General features: G+C 46.8%; 1 protein-coding gene across 1 annotated transcript in view; it reads left to right on the top strand.

Moving 5' to 3' along the window:
• The window catches only part of LOC126203674 (uncharacterized), a 142,779-nt gene that overhangs the window by 81,636 nt on the left and 39,865 nt on the right, over nt 1-21,278 (top strand). Inside the window, exon 2 of the mRNA XM_049938040.1 lies at nt 6,046-6,267. Within this exon, the coding sequence (XP_049793997.1) occupies nt 6,046-6,267 (222 nt within the window). The remainder of the gene's footprint in view (nt 1-6,045; nt 6,268-21,278) is intronic.

The raw sequence follows: 21,278 nt of genomic DNA, 5'->3' as shown, positions 1-21,278 counted from the left end.
TCGCACAAGGGCTTTTGGAGTATACAGGAATTAGTAACACGTACATCTGTACTCCGGAAGTTACATTATGGCGTGTAGTGGAAAGAACATAGTGTACTACACCACTCCCCCCCCCCCCCCCCTTTCCTGTTGCATTTGCGAATGGCGTGCATGTAGAACGATTGGTGACAAGCATTCATGAGAGTTCGAATCTCTCTCATGTCGCCTTCCTGGTTTCTTCGAGAAATTTACGTAGGAGGCAGCGGTATCCTGCCTGATTCTACTAGGAACGTATGCCTTCAGAATGTTAATAGTAAGCCGCACTGTGATGCAGAACGCCTCTCTTGTGGCGTTTGCCGCTGGAGATGGCTCTACGTCTCAGCGACACTTACGTGCTTACTAAACGAACCAGCCCTGAATCCCGTCTGGTAATGGTACCAGGCCGATGAGCAATACTGAAGCATCGGATGAAAGAGAATTATGTAAGTTACCTCTTTCGTAGGCAATCCAAACTTTCTGAGGATTTCTAATCGTTCAGTCTGGCATCTGACTTTCGTAGGACTAATTTTATGCTGTCGTTGCACCTTAAATCGCTGCATCTGTATACTTACAGATATTTAATGGATGTAGGTAGTTTTAGTGACTGTTTCGCAATCGTTTAATCATACAGTAACAGATATTTCTGTCCATTTATGTGCAGTGCGTTAGATTTGTTTACGCTGAAGCTCAACTAGCAATCCTTGCACCCCGCGTCGATCACCTGGACGCCTTCCTCCATTTCCTTGCAATTTTCTAGTTTTGCGACTTCTCTATACACAACAGTATCACCCGCGAAAACCCACTAGGTCATTTATACACACTAGGTGTCCAAAACGGAAGTAACTTTCGTCTGATGTATCACTGCCAAGTAACATATCTCGGTTAACTTAGATCGTTCATAGACAGAACCGGTACAGAACAGCACAGGAGGTAACTCAAAGAAATTCGCAATAAGATGTGTTGCCACCTCTCGCCATACGAGAGTATGTTCAGTATTGTCGAGTATGATCGTAATCGTGGACAGGTATTATGGTGTGGGGGGCCATGACGTTGCATGGGCGTACTGACATCTTTGAACGTATTACACTCACTGGTCAACGTTATTGTGACACTGTACACCGTATCCACATGCGTCTTTCCGGGGGTGCATTCGGCCCTGACTTCAGTTTTATCGATAATCAGGGGCGACCACACCGAACTGCGCTGGTAGAGGACCTCTTAATACGAAGGATACTCGGCGAATGATTGGCCAACCCGTTCCCCGACTTATATCACATCGAGTACATGTGGGATGCGTTGGCGAGACATATAGTAGCACGTCCACATGCACCAGAGACCATCTATCAGTTGTCAACCATGGTGGTGGAGGAGAGCGACGCCCTATTGCACGCATGGGAGCAAGTTGTACAGCATGCATTGTCATCCGTGGTCATCACACAATCTGTTAACCCTTGCAGTGCACCCCTTAATTAGAGGAAGAAATTTCTGAGAATGTACGTCTGGAGTACAACACTGTACGGTAGTGAAACATGGACTGTGAGAAAATCGTAAAAGAAGAGAATGTAAGCATTTGAGATGTGGTGCTACAGACGAATGTTCAAAGTTAGGTGGACTGATAAGGTAAGGAATGTGGAGGTTCTGCGCAGAATCGGAGAGGAAACGAATATGTAGAAAACAATGATAAGGAGAAGGGACAGGATGATAGGACATCTGTTAAGTCGTGAGGGAATGACTTCCATGGTACTAGAGGGAGCTGTAGAGGGCAAAAACTGTAGAGGAAGACAGAGATTGGAATGCATGCAGCAAATTATTGTGGACGTAGGTTGCAAGTGCTACTCTGAGATGAAGAGGTTGGCACAGGAGAGGAATTCGTTGCGGGCCGCATCAAACCAGTGAGAAGACCGATTACCAAAAAAAAGTGCACCCCTGTGAAACTGTCACACGGGCTGTACATCACAATCATAGCGACCCTCGATCATTTGTTGGAGAAATTGCCTCAATACAGAATATTTTATAAAGAAATTGGACTCTCATGTACTAAATTTTACTTCATCTGTCATGTACTTTTTCAATAATTGTTAGTATTAAAGCACCCAGAATTCGAAACAAAGAAAAACTGTCGTGGAAGCTTCTCGGTGATGGAACTTGAAAGTCATCAAGCTCTAAAGATTTTACTTGCAGTTTACTTAGGTGAAGATACTGTTCATTTAATGATATGTGCGTATTCCACAAATATTTTGACACATCCTCAATTCTTGATCATTCCATTCGTTTATGGCCTCTTCTATTAGCGTCAACTGTCTTCCATCAATGACCATTCTTACCGTGGAGGACTGGTTCTTCTTCATCGCTGCCTGAACATTCGGCAGACTAATCAGTTTCGGCATTGTCCATAACTGCTGCAGGAGCGTCAGCTTCAGAATCACTTTTACCAGGAAAGTCACTTATGTCACTTTCAAGGCTGAGTTCTTCTACCATCTCCCATAGTACAATGTCGTTTCACCGTGCTATTTTCACGTAAGTTTACTTCATACACAGCGACGAAACAGTTACACAATGTATACTCTGGGGACACAGTGACCCTTCAAAGTATATTTCTCTGAAGTGCTCTACTAGGTCTCACTCAACGATGAATTTACATTGGTGGGAGCGGGCTGTGTATGTGCGATAGCGGATACACTGCAGCGGACAAAAAACACCAGGGTTGTACTGACACTTGTAGGGATAAGAATCATGTTCTGTCTTTTGTAATGTCCAGGGGACCATCATGAATCGCGGTGACTTCAGTGAAATCACTGCCTTTGGCTGCAAAAGTCATTTCTGTACATCGCTTTGTGTATTTGTTTCAGTTACTAACGTACCATACTACAGCAGTTCTTCCTGTGTATGGTCCAAGTTTCACCGACCTATGTGTCTTGATAACGATACTGAAACGTCCCCTTTGAAAATTACGAATGACTGTGCTGGTAAACTTCTATGTTATCTGATTTTCAAACAGCTGAGGAAAACTGAACGTATTCAGACATTTCTCTCTTTACTTATTCTAATTATCACAAAATTGGCACATAATATTTGTAGCGCAACGCAGTCTGACTTTCAATAATCCCTGCAAAAGAATGGCCCTGACAAACAATAACCTATACCTTTCATGAATCACTTACCTCACAAAAATCTTCGTTACTCGAACTACTGCAATACAAAATGGTTCAAATGGCTCTGAGCACTATGAGAGTTAACATCTGAGGTTATCAGTCCCGTAGAACTTAGAACTATTTAAACCTAACTAACGTAAGGGCGTCACACACATCCATGCCCGAGGCAGGATTCGAACCTGCGACTGTAGCGGTCGCGTGGTTCCAGACTGAAGCGCCTAGAACCTTTTTTTTTTTAAAAAAAAAATCTCATTTTGTTCGTTTTCGTTCGTTGTATCTGCTCGGGGCGGACGTCGAAAGACACCCGATTCAGTTCGTGGTTGATGCATTAACTCAGTTTTTTTTATTACAGAGGGCAGCTAACCCTCTGACCGAACACGCCGAATTACCGTGCCGGCAACCGCTCGGCCACTCCGGCCGGGTACTGCAATACAGCGCGCGCCACTACTGCCAGCTAAATAAAAGATTCTAACTACTGAAGACACTAACTACTGACAGGCATAGTTAGCAAATGAAAGATTTTGATAGAGAACAAACAATGTATTTCCCTTAATAGTGTTCAAAAGTCATAATATATATCAGTTGATGACATCCAGTCTTACAAATTTCCTTTTCTGACGGACACACGTCCAGATCGTCCGCTCTCAAAACTCTGGCATCTCTCTCTCCACATCCACCACTGCTGACAGCTCACCTCCAACTGCCCAACGCTACGTGCTGTTCGCATCCAACTGCCCAACACTACACAAGCGAAATGGTTCAAATGGCTCTAAGCACTATGGGACTTAACATCTGAGGCCGTCAGTCCCCTAGACTTAATACTAATTAAAGCTAACTAACCTAAGGACATCACACATATCCATGTCTGAGGCAGGATTTGTAACACACCACCCGTCACTTATCTGGTTTTGGTGTGTGTGTCCCCCCCCCCCCAGGTAATTGACTAACAGATCAACAGAGAGTGCAAAACTGCCGCAATATCGGATAACGCAAAAAAGTAATATGGCCCTGTGACTCCTGATTGAACTGCGGTAGCAGCGTTGACATTAATTTATTCAGAATTGATCACTTTTTAATTAAAAAGGGGTGCACATTGATGTTATATTCAGCTGTTGAACACCAGATGCAAATGTTGAACATAAAATTAATTAAGCAAGTGACTTGGGATTTCAACTACTTAATTGAAAACAGATGCAGTCGATTAGCACAAATTTATTTGTTTACTCCCGACCTTCAATCATCACATTACAAGACTCTCCTATCAGGCAGTGGTAATAAATTGCGTTTACGTGGAGTAAAGCGCGACAACTCAAAAGTAATTCCTATCGACTGACCCAGGCGTAATGCGAAGTGCGAGAAGAATTCTACAATACACGGCCCATGAAACCCTCGTGGAAACTTTGCCGACGTGATCCAACAAATTAATCAGTGGCCGGAGCGGGCGCAATATCACCGAATACAGCGTGGCGGAGCGTCGTCGTTGTGTGGACGTCGGCCGACCTTGTGGTGCTGCAAGGCTGCGCTCGTCTATTCACTCCTAGCTATCTTGCTCAGTACATAGCTGAACCAAAACTTCCTATCTCCAAGCTCAATCGTTCCATTTGCTAAGTCCTAAACTGCAGAGATGCTCACTCTTTCTCAGGCAAGCTGAGTAAAGAACGCCACGTCCGCACTCTAGGCAAGCTGGGAACGGAAGACCACTACAGAGACTTCTCACAGTCCGCTCTTTGCCTCGGTTTCCCCTCCAGCAAAATCACTTACACCAATTGCAGCACAAGTCACGTTAATTATGCGTCGCTTCCCAGCGCCGACCAATGCCCGTTCTGGGAAGTGGATAAATTCCCACAAAATTTCCCTTCCTCTCAAGTTCTATTTTGCTCCTCCCAGGCCACCCATCAAGGTTAGCGTCTGAACAAACACCAAGTTTTCAGGAATTCTGACTCCCAGGAGAGTACTTAAAATTCCTCAGTCCTACATTCCCGTCGGAGGCCGACGTATTTCATTCTGTCGCTCTTCACCTGATTTGCTTCAGACTCTGCAGACCGTGAATTCAGTGTGAAGCTGCTATAGTCACGAACACACATATTTTGACCTCTGCTGACCGCTCCACCGTAGCTTTGCGCGGCTTTCTCGCATGTTTCACAGAAAACGGGACGACAGACATTTATCAACAGGCGTACAAGTTCTCCGTATGTTTCCCGGTGCACCAGCATGGAGTTGGTGTCAACCACCCACTCACTGTCACTCATCTTAAGGCGGCTGGAGGCCGCGCACCGTTACCGCTTTCTCAGAGCTTGAGCCGCCCTAAGCTGCCTATTGTCACTTCCCTTAGCCGTTCCCCCGGCCGGCCACGGTCGACTCTAAATACTTCCCTGGGGTAAACTAGCGTCCAGTAAATCGACTCGTTTCCACAAAGTTTTCATGTCGTGTGAATTACTGTAAAACCATCAAGCGACATTAATTATTTCACTACGTCCATACTTACCCTCTACAAGATGCATTGTGCCTTGTTAGTCATTTTGTTCAGCCCTACTGTTCGCTCAACGTGAGTTAGGTGATCTGTAATGACTTCATGTAAGGGGCATAGTTCTTGCCATCTTACAGATTCGAACCTGCGACCATAGCATACACAAGAGAATATTCCAACAATGAGTCCAACCAGCCACATGCTGCACACAGCACAGTCAGTGATTTTCGTACAGCGCGCTACGTGGCGTTACCACCATAAAAACCTACACAGCCTACTTACAATACAGCACACAAAAGTTTATTTCGTCGTCATGCTTTGGACACCAGTGTAGTGAAACCTGACAGTTTTTTGTATATTTACGGGGCGCTTCACGCCGCAGCTGACCGGCGCTGTGTGTGCTCGCAGACGGCGTCGCTGGCCATCATGGTGCCGTCGGGCAAGCTGGAGCCGATCACGCCCCCGGACCCAGCGCCGCGGCCGCTGCCCGCCTTCCCGCTGGTGCCGCCGGCGCCCGTCTACGAGGACCCGGAGCCGCACACCAACCTGGTGCTGCCGCCGCCGCCCGCCAGGGCATACCAGCCACCCTTCGGCTTCAGGCTCAAGCCGCTGCCCAAGCAGCGCTACCCGGTGAGTCCAGCATCCTCTCTCGCACACCATTACCAGCGTTATCCAAATCCGTGACATCTGCTGTCGTAAAGGTTACCTCATTCTTGGGTTTTCAGTCCAACTCCGTTATCTGTACTACCATCATCATCAACACCACCACCGCAGCACCTCCATCCCCATCTGCAACATCATTGCTATCCAAAGTCTCAGTCCCGGATTCTGCACATTGGATCTACACTACTGGCCATTAAAATTGCTACACCACGAAGATGACGTGCTACAGACGCGAAATTTATCCGACAGGAAAAAGATGCTGTGATATGCAAATGATTAGCTTTTAAAGCATTCACACAACGTTGGCGCCGGTGGCGACACCTACAACGTGCTGACGTGAGGAAAGTTTCCAACCAATTTATCATACACAAACAGCAGTTGACCGGCGTTACCTGGTGAAACGTTGTTGTCATGCCTCGTTAAGGAGGAGACATGCGTACCATCACGTTTCCGACTTTATTAAAGGTAGGACTGTGGCCTATGGCGATTGCGGGTGATTGTATCGCGACATTGCTGCTCGCGTTGATCGAGATCCAATGGTTGTTAGCAGAATATGGAATCGGTGGGTTCAGGAGGGTAATACGCAACGCCGTGCTGGATCCAAACGGCCTTGTATCACTAGTAGTCGAGATGACAGGCATCTTATCCGCATGGCTGTAACGGATCGTGCAGCCACGTCTCGATCCCTGAGTCAACAGATGGGGACGTTTGCAAGACAACAACCATCTGCGCGAACAGTTCGACGACGTTTGCAGCAGCATGGACTATCAGCTCGGATACCATGGCTGCGGTTACCCTTGACGCTGCATCACAGACAGGAGCGCCTGCGATGGTGTACTCAGCGACGAACCTGGGTGCACGAATGGCGAAACGTCATTTTTTCGGATGAATAGAGGTTCTGTTTACAGCATCGTGATGGACGCATCCGTGTTTGGCGACATTGCCGTGAACGAACATTGGAAGCGTGTATTCGTCATCGCCATACTGGCGCATCATCACCCGGCGTGATGGTATGGGGTGCCATTGGTTACACGTCTCGGTCACCTCATGTTGGCACTGACGGCACTTTGAACAGTGGAAGTTACATTTCAGATGTGTTACGACTCGTGGCTCTACCCTTCATTCTATCCCTGCGAAATCCTACATTTGAGCAGGATAATGCACGACCGCATGTTGCAGGTCCTGTACGGGCCTTTCTGGATTCAGAAAATGTTCGACTGCTGTCCTGGTCAGCACATTCTCCAGATCTCTCACCAACTGAAAACGTCTGGTCAATGGTGGCCGAGCAACTGGCTCGTTGCAATACTCCAGTCACTGCTCTTGATGAACTGTGGTATCGTGTTGAAGCTGCATTGGCAGCTGTACCTGTACACGACATCCAAGCTCTGTTTGACTCAATGCCCAGGCGTATCGAGGCCGTTATTAATGCCAGAGGTGGTTGTCCTGGGTACTGATTTCTCAGGATCTATGCACCCAAATTATGTGAAAATGTAATCATATGTTAGTTCTAGTATAATATATTTGCCAATGAATACCCGTTTATCATCTGTATTTCTTCTTAGTGTAGCAATTTGAGTGGCGAGTAGTGTATTAGAACTGGTGGGAGGAGGGCGGAGGAGACCAACAGACTACGAAAATCAGAGGGTAGCACAGTTTCTTGCACATCACCATGGCTAACATCATAGTGACCCAGGGCTGCAGTTGTACTTCTTTTTCGACCCGAAAACATCTGTCCACTCAAGCTACACAGGAATTAACGTCAGTACTTGCCACTGGGTACTGATTTATACCAATGAGGCAAACTGAAAATTTGTGCCGGGCTGCGATTCGAAACCTTACTAGACAGATGCGCTGACCGCTACCCCCACCGTGCCCAGCACAGCCCGTCAGACCCAAATCTCAACTTACACCACACACTACTTAAGTGGTGCCCCTGCTCATGAACCTCATTCCTCGCGGAATCTCGCCGGCTGACGTAGGAGGTCGAGCTTGGTGTGCAACTGCACTGAATGGATCATTGGCCGTGAACGCTGTAATTTATATGTTGTGTCTGTTCTTTCCGACATATCCGACAAAACAGGGTGTGACCTAGTAGAGCACTTGAGAGAAATATACTTTGAAGGGTCACTGTGTCCCCCGAGTATACATTGTGTAACCGTTCAGTCGCTGTGTGTGAAGTAAATTTTTTGTGAAAATGGCATCGTGAAATGATATTATACTACAGAAGATGGTAAAAGAACTCAGTCTTGGAAGTGACATAAGTGACTTTCCTGGTAAAAGTGATTCTGAAGCTGACGCTCCTGCAGCAGTTCTGGACAATGCCGAAACATATCAGTCTGTCGAATATTCAGGCAACGACGAAGAAGAAACAGTCGTCTACGGTAAGAACGGTCATTGATGAAGACAGTTGACGCTAATAGACGAGGCCGACCAGTTTCCGATAACATTGCAGCCCGTGTTCTAAGAGTGTGTTTAGAATAACCAAATGGAATTATCAGTAATTGAGGATGTCTCAAAATATTTGTGTAATACGCACATATCATTAAATGAACAGCGTCTTCACCTAAGTAAAACTGCAAGTAAAATCTTTAGAGCGGGATGACTTTCAAGTTACAACATCGAAAAGCCTCCACGACAGTTTTTTCTTTATTTCGAATTTTGGATATGCTTTAATACTAACATTTATTGAAAAAGTACATGACAGATGAAATGTAATTTAGTACATGAGCGTCCAATTTCCTTATAAAATATTCTATATTCAGGCAATTTCTCCAGCATTCGTCGGTCGAACTTTCTTGTGTGGCGAAATACCACCAGATTTGAATCCTTAATACGTACGAGACTAATAATTCGTAACAGTGGTTGAGCCAACAGCGGATAGATAAACTCTGTACACGTTTACCGTGCTGTATCTGTTTTCCTGTGACGTCATCGTATAGTGTAGGCGCATGCGCGCAATAATTGCGAATTAGCTTTGTGTAAAGCCATAAACTGGTGTAGGTTTTAGCTACGACATTGATTTGGGTGTAATTGCGAAGAGGTTTCGCAGCACTATAACACGCCAAGTGCGACAACAAAAATATTCGCAAGAACATAAATGAAAATCGGTGTTAAATAGAAAATTACATGATAAAAATATTCGAAATTATCAAAATGCTCAAGTCAGAGGAAAAATCGTATCGAAAGTAATCCTTAAAGCCTAAAAAGTCCAGTCCCGACCGAATACGAGAGCTACAGCAGCGCCGAAAAGTAAATGAAAAGAAGGCACAAAGCGATTACGTAGGTGGCCCATGGGACATACAGCAGCCAACGACACTTCAAATTTGTGATTTATCTATACTGTAACCGCTATAAGACACTGTATTATCACTGTATTAAAGAGATTAAATCAATTAAATGATGTACTGGAACGGAACAGTTCTTACGATTTTATCCCGATGTTTTCATGAAGAAGATTCTACGGTGCGAATGGGAAGAGTCATCAGTCTTCTTGGCTAGTTTGATGAATCCCACGACTTCCTCGCCTCTACAAATGTCATCATGTCGTACTACCACTTACGGCAACAAAAATTGTTCAAATGACTCTGAGCACTATGGGACATAACACCTGAGGTCATCAGTCCCCTAGACTTAGAACTACTTAAACCTAACTAACCTAAGGACATCATACACATCCATGCCCAAGGCAGGATTCGAACCTGCGATCGTAGCAGCAGCGCGGTTCCGAACTGAAGCGGCTAGAACCACTCGGCCACAACGGCCGGCTTTACGCGAACACCTCGGCATTTGTTGGATGCATTTCATTAACTGTCTTCACCTACAGTTCTTGCCCTCTACGGCGCCCTCTAGCACCATGGAAGTTATTCTTCTAATTAACGTTTACCACGTAGTCCTTTTCTCTGAGGCTATCCTCCTTATTTCATATTTTTTCGCTTACCATTTGGTATCCTTCTGCAGCATCACATTTCAATTTACTTCTTTTAAGGTTTTACCCAGCCATAATTCGCTTCTGTACATTACTCTGCTCCATGTGTACATTCCGACATATTCTTCCTCCAGTTAAGGCCTACAACATTTGTGGTCTTCTTTTTTGCGAAGAATGCCCTCTTTGCGTTTACTAGTGTTCTTCTTATATCTTCCTTGTTTCGTCACACTTTATTTTCCTCCCTAGATAGCAGAATTTCTTCTTTTCATCAACTACGTGCTCCCCAGTTTTGATGTGTTTATTATTAACCTCATTTCAGCTACTCGGCATTACTGTGTCTTTCTTTGGTTTACATTTCTTTGATCCACTCTCAGTCCATATTCTCTGCTCGACGCCATCTCTCAAATTTTCTACAGTACCTGTCAAAAGCCAACCATCAGAGTCAAGCCATAGCCAAGTGAAGAGCGTATTCCTTTTCACATAAAGCCACCAGCATCGTTTCTCAAGTAATCATTCCCTTGTATCCCCCCCCTGGAAGGCGGCACGTGGGTCTGCTCCGGTTATCTGCAATATAGGCCGAATGAAGGAAGCGGGTAGGATCAGGTGAGGTAAAGCACTTCGGTACTGCAGGTAAAGTCAAAGCACCTTTACTGGTGTATAAACATATACAAACACACAGATGAGCACGTAGGTGCGAAGCCGTTAATGTATCAAAGCTAACAGTTACTAAAAGTTACAAAGGCAAAGTCTATAATGGCTAGCCCCTCTACAAGTAGAAGCAAAGTTGCTAGGTCGTCTGCTATTAACCAACTGGGCAGAAAGTAGAGTGGCGCTCGTTGAGCTTCACAGCGTCGGCTAGAGGGCGCAGTGGTCGGCGTAGTTCGTCGGCTCTCGTAGTGCCAGCCTACGCTGTGGCATCGGAACTATCGATACCAAATGGCTCTGAGCACTATGCGACTTAACTTCTGAGGTCATCAGTCGCCTAGAACTTAGAACTAATTAAACCTAACTAACCTAAGGATATCACACACATCCATGCCCGAGGCAGGATTCGAACCTGCGACCGTAGCGGCCGCTCGGTTCCAGACTGTAGCGCCCAGAACCGCACAGCCACTCCGGCCGGCTATCGATACCACACATTCGGGTTACCGTAGAGGTTTTTTCATAATTTAGACTTCGAGCTAAAGTCTCTGTGCGCCCTACGTGGCGAGCTACACACACTCCCACGCCACCACCACTGTACCAACAACCACCATCAATAACAACAAAGTCGACATCTTTCCTACGAAACACAAGCAGTTTACAAACATATGCCACACAAGCAATGCTCATTCAAAAACTCATATTGCCTGAAGCATTCATTCCCGAGAGTCGAGTTCTTATCTCAAATTCCTCAGTTTAAGGTCCTCTGCCATTTGGATAATTTCGACCATAAACATTTGAGACTCCCTGCGGAAAGATACAGTCCTTTGCTTTGATCATAGCACCCACGTATATCATGACTCTGCATCCACTGTTGTTCTCAGGATCGTAACCAGGATTAACTACTATAGGACCACCTCGTTTGTCATTCAACAGTAACGGGAAATGCTGCTGGCATACTAATCGCAGATTCCTCTTGCGACTTATCATGAAGTGACTCACTGCCACTTCTAGCTAGACTAGCTGTCACGTGTTTTGCAAAACAGGGGGTACTCTAATCTGGCATGTTGTCATAATACTGTAATGTGACGCGACAGAATACGGCATACTAGATGGGGTTATTACTGTCATTGCGCAGCCATAAAGACCCGCAATCATCTTCAGGGCCAGAGTTGGGAGGTGTTTGTAGAGTGTCCTGACTTCAAAAGGCACCGCTTTAGAACCAGTTTAGTGTTTGACGGGGTGCCTCTGTTACTAGAGCGCGCAGAGCGAGATATACACTTGGCACGGGCCGATTGGTTCCGTGAAAGCTCTCTGTGGTCCCGGGCCTCGACCCCAATACCGCATGGTGTCCCGTCGCTCGCCGTGACGTATCGTATCGGCGCACCAGCAGATCTCCTTTGTCCCCTTTTGATGCGTGTCCGAGATCTTTCCGAGCGCTGTAGAGGTGGTTCCGTTTGTAAGGCTGGCAGGCGCTCACCGCAGCGATTCGATATTGCAACAGCGACGAGGACCTTCTACGGAGCTCCAGTACACAGTGACGTAAACTTATCACGAGTGCCTTTGTTACAATAGAAGGAGATAAAGTGAGGTTCTCGATACACGCTAGAATGCAATGGAGGGAAATTGACTTTATTACTAAATTTCGCAATTTTTGAATGCACCGCAGTTAAAAATGTATTGAAACATAACGATACTACCGCGTCAGTTTTGACCGCTGCACAATCCCAGACACGAGAGATATCGATATTAGCACTCCCGGTACTGAAAAGCAATGAAAACTACTTCAAGTGAACAAATCACAGTGCTCTGACGAATTTACCGTTTATATTGAAAACGCATTGGAATAAATTGCTTTCCTAGTCGTATTTATCGAGAATCTCCTTCGCAGTGGATAGACCCCCTGTGACTGGAAAAAGCACAGGTCACTCCTGTTTAGAAAAAAAGTCAAAGATCGGCTACACAGAATTACAGCTCAATATTGCTGTTATCCTAGAGCATATCCTAAGCTTAAAATTATGATGTTCATATAGAAAAAAGTAAAAGATCGGCTGGACAGAATTACAGCTCAATATTGCTGCTATCCTACAGCATATTCTAAGCATATTATGACGTTAATATATAAAAAAAGGTTTCTCTCAAAGAGTCAGCATGGATTCCGCTTCCTTTATTTATACTGGACATACGCTATCTAACCAAATGTATCCGGGTAACCAAATGTAAAGTGGAACTGACCGATAGATGTCACGGTCGGTGGACCCGCCAGTACAGGGTGTTCGGAAATTCCCGTTACAAACTTCTAGGATTTCTAGAGGGGAGTGAGAAAACAGTATTTTGAATTGGAATCCCGTGCTACAACCATCTGTAAACATGTTGGTAACGTGGCCACTTTTACAAGTAATCGTTTAGGTGTGTGACCCAATATACCACTTGTTTTACAGTCCAATCATTAATAGCCCAAGAAATTGCTCTTCTACTCTGAAATGCCTGGGCTAGCAGGCCAGAGCAGGTTAGGTTGAGGAAAGGGGCCAAAATTGGTTTCTGTCAGTTGCACTCAAGATACAAACTTTATTTGTCCACACACCATATTACACAAGAATGCAAAACACTCCAAACCCTAATCGACCTCCTATAACTAACTTTTGATCGGCCCCACTCAGAATGTAAGACGCAAGGCCTAAGAATAAAACTTAAAATACAAGGTTCTTCTGGATGCTTGACCCAAAATATTTTCTAAATCTTTAAGCTAACAAGTTTGAAGGCCTTAACACTTTAATTTAAACGGAACTCAGCTTGAGGACGCATGTTAAGCAATAAGAAGTGTTTCAATCAAACGGCAGAAGGGCTAATCTTAAAACAATTGAAGCAAATTCGGCTGAAGGCCCCACACAAAAACATCACAACCGTATGCCTTAAGCGCAAGACAAGAACATTAATTTAAGAGATATTAAAACTCGGCTGAAGGCCACACATCAGATAATACACTCCTGGAAATGGAAAAAAGAACACATTGACACCGGTGTGTCAGACCCACCATACTTGCTCCGGACACTGCGAGAGGGCTGTACAAGCAATGATCACACGCACGGCACAGCGGACACACCAGGAACCGCGGTGTTGGCCGTCGAATGGCGCTAGCTGCGCAGCATTTGTGCACCGCCGCCGTCAGTGTCAGCCAGTTTGCCGTGGCATACGGAGCTCCATCGCAGTCTTAACACTGGTAGCATGCCGCGACAGCGTGGACGTGAACCGTATGTGCAGTTGACGGACTTTGAGCGAGGGCGTATAGTGGGCATGCGGGAGGCCGGGTGGACGTACCGCCGAATTGCTCAACACGTGGGGCGTGAGGTCTCCACAGTACATCGATGTTGTCGCCAGTGGTCGGCGGAAGGTGCACGTGCCCGTCGACCAGGGACCGGACCGCAGCGACGCACGGATGCACGCCAAGACCCTAGGATCCTACGCAGTGCCGTATGGGACCGCACCGCCACTTCCCAGCAAATTAGGGACACTGTTGCTCCTGGGGTATCGGCGAGGACCATTCGCAACCGTCTCCATGAAGCTGGGCTACGGTCCCGCACACCGTTAGGCCGTCTTCCGCTCACGCCCCAACATCGTGCAGCCCGCCTCCAGTGGTGTCGCGACAGGGGTGAATGGAGGGACGAATGGAGACGTGTCGTCTTCAGCGATGAGAGTCGCTTCTGCCTTGGTGCCAATGATGGTCGTATGCGTGTTTGGCGCCGTGCAGGTGACCTCCACAATCAGGACTGCATACGACCGAGGCACACAGGGCCAACACCCGGCATCATGGTGTGGGGAGCGATCTCCTACACTGGCCGTACACCACTGGTGATCGTCGAGGGGACACTGAATAGTGCACGGTACATCCAAACCGTCATCGAACCCATCGTTCTACCATTCCTAGACCGGCAAGGGAACTTGCTGTTCCAACAGGACAATGCACGTCCGCATGTATCCCGTGCCACCCAACGTGCTCAACTACCCTGGCCAGCAAGATCTCCGGATCTGTCCCCCATTGACCATGTTTGGGACTGGATGAAGCGTCGTCTCACGCGGTCTGCACGTCCAGCACGAATGCTGGTCCATCTGAGGCGCCAGGAGGAAATGGCATGGCAAGCCGTTCCACAGGACTACATCCAGCATCTCTACGATCGTCTCCATGGGAGAATAGCAGCCTGCATTGCTGCGAAAGGTGGATATACACTGTACTAGTGCCGACATTGTGCATGCTCTGTTGCCTGTGTCTATGTGCCTGTGGTTCTGTCAGTGTGATCATGTGATGTATCTGACCCCAGGAATGTGTCAATAAAGTTTCCCCTTCCTGGGACAATGAATTCACGGTGTTCTTATTTCAATTTCCAGGAGTGTAATTTAACGGCTTAAGGCCTTAATGTTCAAATGTGTGTGAAATCTTATGTGACTTAACTGCTAAGGTCATCAGTCCCTAAGCTTACACGCTACTTAACCTATATTATCCTAAGGACAAACACACACACCGATGCCCAAGGGAGGACTCGAACCTCCGCCGGGACCAGCCGCACAGTATATGACTGCAGTGCCTGAGACCGCTCGGCTAATCCCGCGCGGCTAAGTCCTTAAAAGATTTGATGTAAAATTCGGCTAAAGGTCCCTATAAGAACAACAATCTCACGCCTTAAGGGCAAGACAAGAATATTAGGTCAGAATATATAAAACTAGGCTGAAGGCCACACATCAACCAAATAACTAAAACTCAAACGGGGAAGTTACTTTGTAACAGACACGGAACGGCGCTCAGAAGTTTCAAGGGTCGGCCTGGAATTGTAACACTAACGGCCGTTTAGACGAGACAGGCAGCCTGACCAACAATCTCTTAATCGGAAGGCAACCCAACCGACAGACAGCCGTCCGACCAATCAGCCAAATCTGTTCCGCTCGATGCAACCAGCAAAACGACCATAAGATTTCAATACAACGACACACAGAATATTGGCGCCCACAACACCTCAGCCGTCGAACTACACGCTGCCAGCGGCTTCAGCCCGACTCCGCACGACGGGGGCTTGCTTGCTGCTCCACGCCAACCGACCGACTGGACTGCTGGTCTGTCCGCGACTGCTGCTCCGTCGCGCCCGCACTGCTGGTGCGTCTCCCACTCACTGACTTTCTTCCTTCGGACGAACGACGTCCCAGAGACACTGGCTCCGACCCAAACATGCAGAGGAAACAAACAGACGTCTCTGCACAGGAAGGAACCGACGCAAATACAGGTCGTCGATGAGACGAGCGACTGAACGACCAACCAACGGTCTTCCCCACGGGCACCGGCTGTGCGGACCTCACTGGGGCTCCATGCCCGACTGCACTGCTGGTTCGTCTCCAACTCAACGACTGTCAGGTCCGAACTCCTCCTACTGACTGCCAGACACATTATTTTTTTTTCCTTTATTGACTTTCAATTCCCCCTGAAGGGGGCCGGGCTGGCAGCAGCTTAGTACGCTGCTCTACAGCCTACAGACTGTTATTTTAAAGAACGGAAGAAGAAAGGAAACAAGAAAACAGGCGATAAAACAGTGACGTCAAGTGAAAAATGGCGGAAAAATGCGGAAAGTGAAAACAGAAAGCAAAAGGGGTTGGCAACGTTAATAAAAGACACAGGAATCAGACAAGTAACATAGTACACACACAATTAAAAAAAACACGGCGACAGTCTGGGTTCTGTTCACAAGAGATAAAAGCCACACCCAGCGATAGTATGATGGCCGTTCCCAACACTTCCCAAAAAACACAACACGGAACACTCACTGTAAAACATGCACTGTAGAATACTCACTGTAGAACACTGCACGAAAGTGGCGGCACAAAGATGACACTCCCGAGCCAAAGGCAGATGGGGGGAGGGGGACCTGGAGGAGGGGGAAGAACAAGGAGGGAGGAAGAAAAGAAAACGAAAAAAAAGGGGGGAACCAAGGAGGGAGAGGACTAATAAAGGGGGAGAAGGGCAGACGCGAGAGGGAATGAGAGGAGGCAGAGGAGGGAAATGTAAAAGGACTCGGGGGAGAGAAGGGGGCTGCCAGACACACGACGACCCGGAAATACTATCAGGCGCTCCAGAGATGGTACGACGGTGCATTTATCGATACGCGCTGCTGCTGCCTCTCACGGGCAAGTAAGGCAGGAAGTTAGTAATGCTAGTAAATGGAATAAGGAAACGAGGCGGCAGTACTGTAGTAGAATATGACAAACAATAAATGGCATGATCTCGAGCTGTGCACGGCTCATACTTGTTGACGGGTTCTCTTCAATGGCTTCTTCCAGTTCGGGTATGCGGCGTCTCGTCGGGGCGCCACAGTGTTGCCTGCTGACAGTGAAGGTAGCCGTTGCGTAATTGAGGCGGAAAGGGTATGCGATGGAGTCAGACGTGAAGAACGATCTTGGTATAGGCGAAAAGCATCTCTTGCATTACCGTGAGCTCCGCCATTCAGAAGGACCATGTCGCTGTATTCTGCAAACTTGTATTCAACCGTGTTGCTGTAACATTCACAGATACGTGAATGAGGCTCGAACGAGGCCAGAGAGGTGGGATGGACGCCAAATGGCATCAGCCGATCCGATGTAACCAACACCCTCACCATGACTACCCTGTTGCACACCTACCTACCAAACACGTTTTCAAATTGCATTAGCACGGAAACAGTTCGTTCCCTGAGATGTGTCCCTGTTCAAAGTATTAGGAACTCAGTCCTCTCTAAAAGTCGTAGAAGTTTGTAACGGGAATCTGCGAACACCTTGTATAAAAAGAGGCGGGGAGGATTGTATTGACAGTAGGGAAACAGTAACAGCAGAATGGATCGGCCAGGAGAGCTCAGTGACTTCGAATATGGACTAGACATTGGATGTCACCTGAGCAACGAATTCATTACGGGTATTTCAACCGATCTAAAGCTGCTCAAGTTGACTGTTAGTGATGTGACTGTAAAGTGGAAACGCGAAGGAACAACCGCAGCTAAATCCAATCCAGCCAAACCTAATGTATTGATGGACTGGGACAGACGAGAATTGGAGGCGGTGGTTGTAAAAAGTTGCAGGAAATCTGTAGAAGAAATCAGTCGTGCGTTCGCAAGTACTACCAGCAGTCCAGCTAGCAAAATGGCCGTGCGTGGGATCTTAAAAGAATGGGACACACTGGTCGCGCAGACCCTTGTAAGCTGCACTGTTCTGTGGTCAAAGTTAAGCGTCGCTTGAGCTGGTGTAAAGTGCGACGCCACTGGACAGTGACCGGAAACGAAAGATTTGGAGTGATGAATCGCGCTATAACCTGTGGAAATCCAAAGGAACGGCCACATACTGGTATTCGAACCGGATCACATTCGAGTAGAGTACAATCACCAAGTGTAGTGCCAACAGAGAACTACAGAGGACATGGTACAGCTGTGTTTTTCGTGATTGAGTGTGGCCCCCTCATTAAGCTTGAGAAAACTCTAAATGCAGAAGGACATGGACATATTTTACGGCAGTGTGTACCTCATACAGTAGTGGAACAGCGCGGAGACCATGGTTGTATCAGCAAGACAATGCATTCTGTCATAAAGTAATATCTGAGGCAATTTTTATTCTATGATAACGTTCCTAAAATGGAGTGGTCTGCAAGAGTCCCGACCTGAACCCAATGGAACACCTTTGGGATGATTTAGAACGTCGATTTCGCTCCAGATCTCAGCGTCCAACATCACTACCTTCTCTGGTTTCACCTCTTGAGGGAGAATGGGCTGCCATTTTTTCACGGTCATTCAGACACCTCATTGAATGGACCCCTAGCAGATTTCATGCAGTCATAAAGGTGAATGGTGGACACATCCCACATTAATGTCCACAGGTACTTATGATCAGATAGTGTATAGCAAAAAATAGATGCAATTATGTAACTGGCTCCAGCAATTTCTGACCAACAGAACCCACTATGTTGTACAGGGCGGTGAATGTCCTATTGAAACTAAAGTAAAATCGGGTACGCTCTAAGAAGGCACAACAGCCTTGCCGCAGTGGATACACCGGTTCCCGTCGGATTACCGGAGTTAAGCGCTGTCGGGCGTGGCCTGCACTTGGATGGGTGACCGTCCGGACCGCCATGCATTGTTGCCATTTTTCGGGGTGCACTCAGCCTCGTGATGCCAATTGAGGAGCTACTCGACCGAATAGTAGCGGCTCCAGTCAAAGAAAACCATCGTAACGACCGGGAGAGCGGAGTGCTGACCACACGCCCCTCCTTTCTGCATCCTCATCTGAGGAAAATACGGCGGTCGGATGGTCCCGATGGGCCACTTGTGGCCTGAAGACGGAGTTCTCTAAGAAAGCGCGATATGACCTGTAATGTTCTGACTGCACATAAATGACGTCTCAGGTAGAATCATCAACACTACATCACTTTTCGCTGACAATGCTTCTGCCCACATGAAACTATCATCGTTGGACGATCGTAAGAATTTTGCAGAGAGACTCACAAAATTTCCACGTGACCTAATGAATATAATCATTTTTAAACGAGAATGTCAATTCAGAGTTGTCCCATACTCAGGGAATGGGCACAGGGGAGCAAATGCATCGCCGTTCTAGGCAATATCAAAGATGGTTAACCGTTGCCTTCTCCCCATGTGTTATGAAGTACCAAGTGTGTGTCTGTGTCGTGTGGCTGACTGTGATCCGTGATTGTAAAGTGTGGTGTCAGGGAAGGGAGAGGGTAAAACCCGGCGTTGGCACATAGCCTATTCCTCGCGAATAGAATCAAGGGAGCCACTTAATAACGTCTACATCCGACGGATGGATCACCGCCAACAGTGTCAAAGGTCCCAACTTCCCAACTTCATGAGATACTGTGGAAAGGTTTGGAATTTAATCCAGAACATCAGCACGAAGGCTGGTGATCAGAAACTTCACGAGACCACCTCTCCTCACCTTGCCGGCCACATACTGGCAGCGAAATTTTTTTCACTCCTGGTACTCGAACCGGATCACCATCGCCCAGGAATGCGTTAGGGAGCTCGGCTACGATGTGGGACTTAAATGTGGGAAAACGCAAAATATTTCTTACAACAAAGAGAAAAAAACGCGATAGTATCCGATTACAAGATTAGTAGTGATCATCACACAAACCGTATTAGAATTTAGGGATGATACTAACAAGGAAACATCACCAACTCGACGTTATATTTTAAGGAGAAAAAAAGCACATACAAGATATCCGTCACAGAAATCGATCCCACTTGAAAATTTGGTCCATAATTCTGATAATACGCAGTATTGACCTTCTGAAAGTACCGCTTTTAAACTTTCCCGTGCACCGGCTGTTTGTCACTCTTTCCGCCCCAGTGCAGTCGCATAATGACCGAGCGCCGAGGACTGTGCAGTGAAGTGAGTAAGGAGTTTGTGAACTACTCTTTTGGCATTGTTTCTATCCTGTAGCTGGTGCCAGAGATATCTTTGCTATGAGCATGTTTATGTTACGGTTGATAAATCCAGTGTAAATGAATGAAACGAATTAGAGTGCCATTAAAGAAGCTGTCTAGCTCTTTTTGATTATTAGCATTAAAGCTATGCAGGTTTTTTATTTTTATTTATTTTTTACTTTTTTAAGTGAAACACATTTGCAAGAGATGCGCTACTCTTCAATGTGTCTTCACCAACTTCAAAAATAAAGAGTTAAACAAGTGGCACAAAAAATATCCATTCTATGGCAAAACTGAGCAGATGACAGTATGAATAGAGACTGGTTTGTAGTGTAGGAGCAGAAGACGATGTAAGCCCCTGTGGCTTTCGCTACGCAGTATACATGATTTGGCTTCCTGGGAAATAGGTGTCTTTTTTTGAGATATTATTCTAAACATAGCCATTACGGGCTTCAATAAGTCGAGTCCTGACCTCGATCTGAGGGCCACCGAGTCCTGGGGCAGGATACGCCCGCCTCTTTGCAGACAGAGCTGCTGACGTGACCTTGAGGATGACGTGACCTTGACGCGACGTTCGGGCGCCGACCCGGTCTGCAGACGACGGCCGCTCTGCACCGGCCGGCTACGGTGCGCATGCGCGAGAGCGGCCCTCGTTGCCCGGCAAAAACAGTGTGCTGAATGGCTTTCACCCAGACAGCATAATATTGTGGAGACCGTATCGCCAACAGCTTTGCTCGGCTCATTACCTTTTCAGCCGCGTGAACGCGACTGCGGCCGGACTTCACACCAGATTAAGACTTTGTTTAGAAACACAGCTTTTGTCCCTCAGTATTCGTTTCGCGACCAAGTGCTTAACGAATCGGCTACATGAGCCCGATTCTGGGCTCAGTGAGCAGCAGAAATAAGGAACTCACTTCTCTCTATGTTTTTGCAAATTTTGTTCGCCTCCTTTGAAACCTGTGGTTTAA

This window comes from Schistocerca nitens, chromosome 9 (assembly GCF_023898315.1).
Source record: "Schistocerca nitens isolate TAMUIC-IGC-003100 chromosome 9, iqSchNite1.1, whole genome shotgun sequence".
In the NCBI taxonomy this organism is placed as follows: Eukaryota; Metazoa; Arthropoda; class Insecta; order Orthoptera; family Acrididae; genus Schistocerca; species Schistocerca nitens.
The sequence above is the reverse complement of the archived record's forward strand: the minus strand, read 5'-3'. Positions and strand labels throughout refer to the sequence as shown.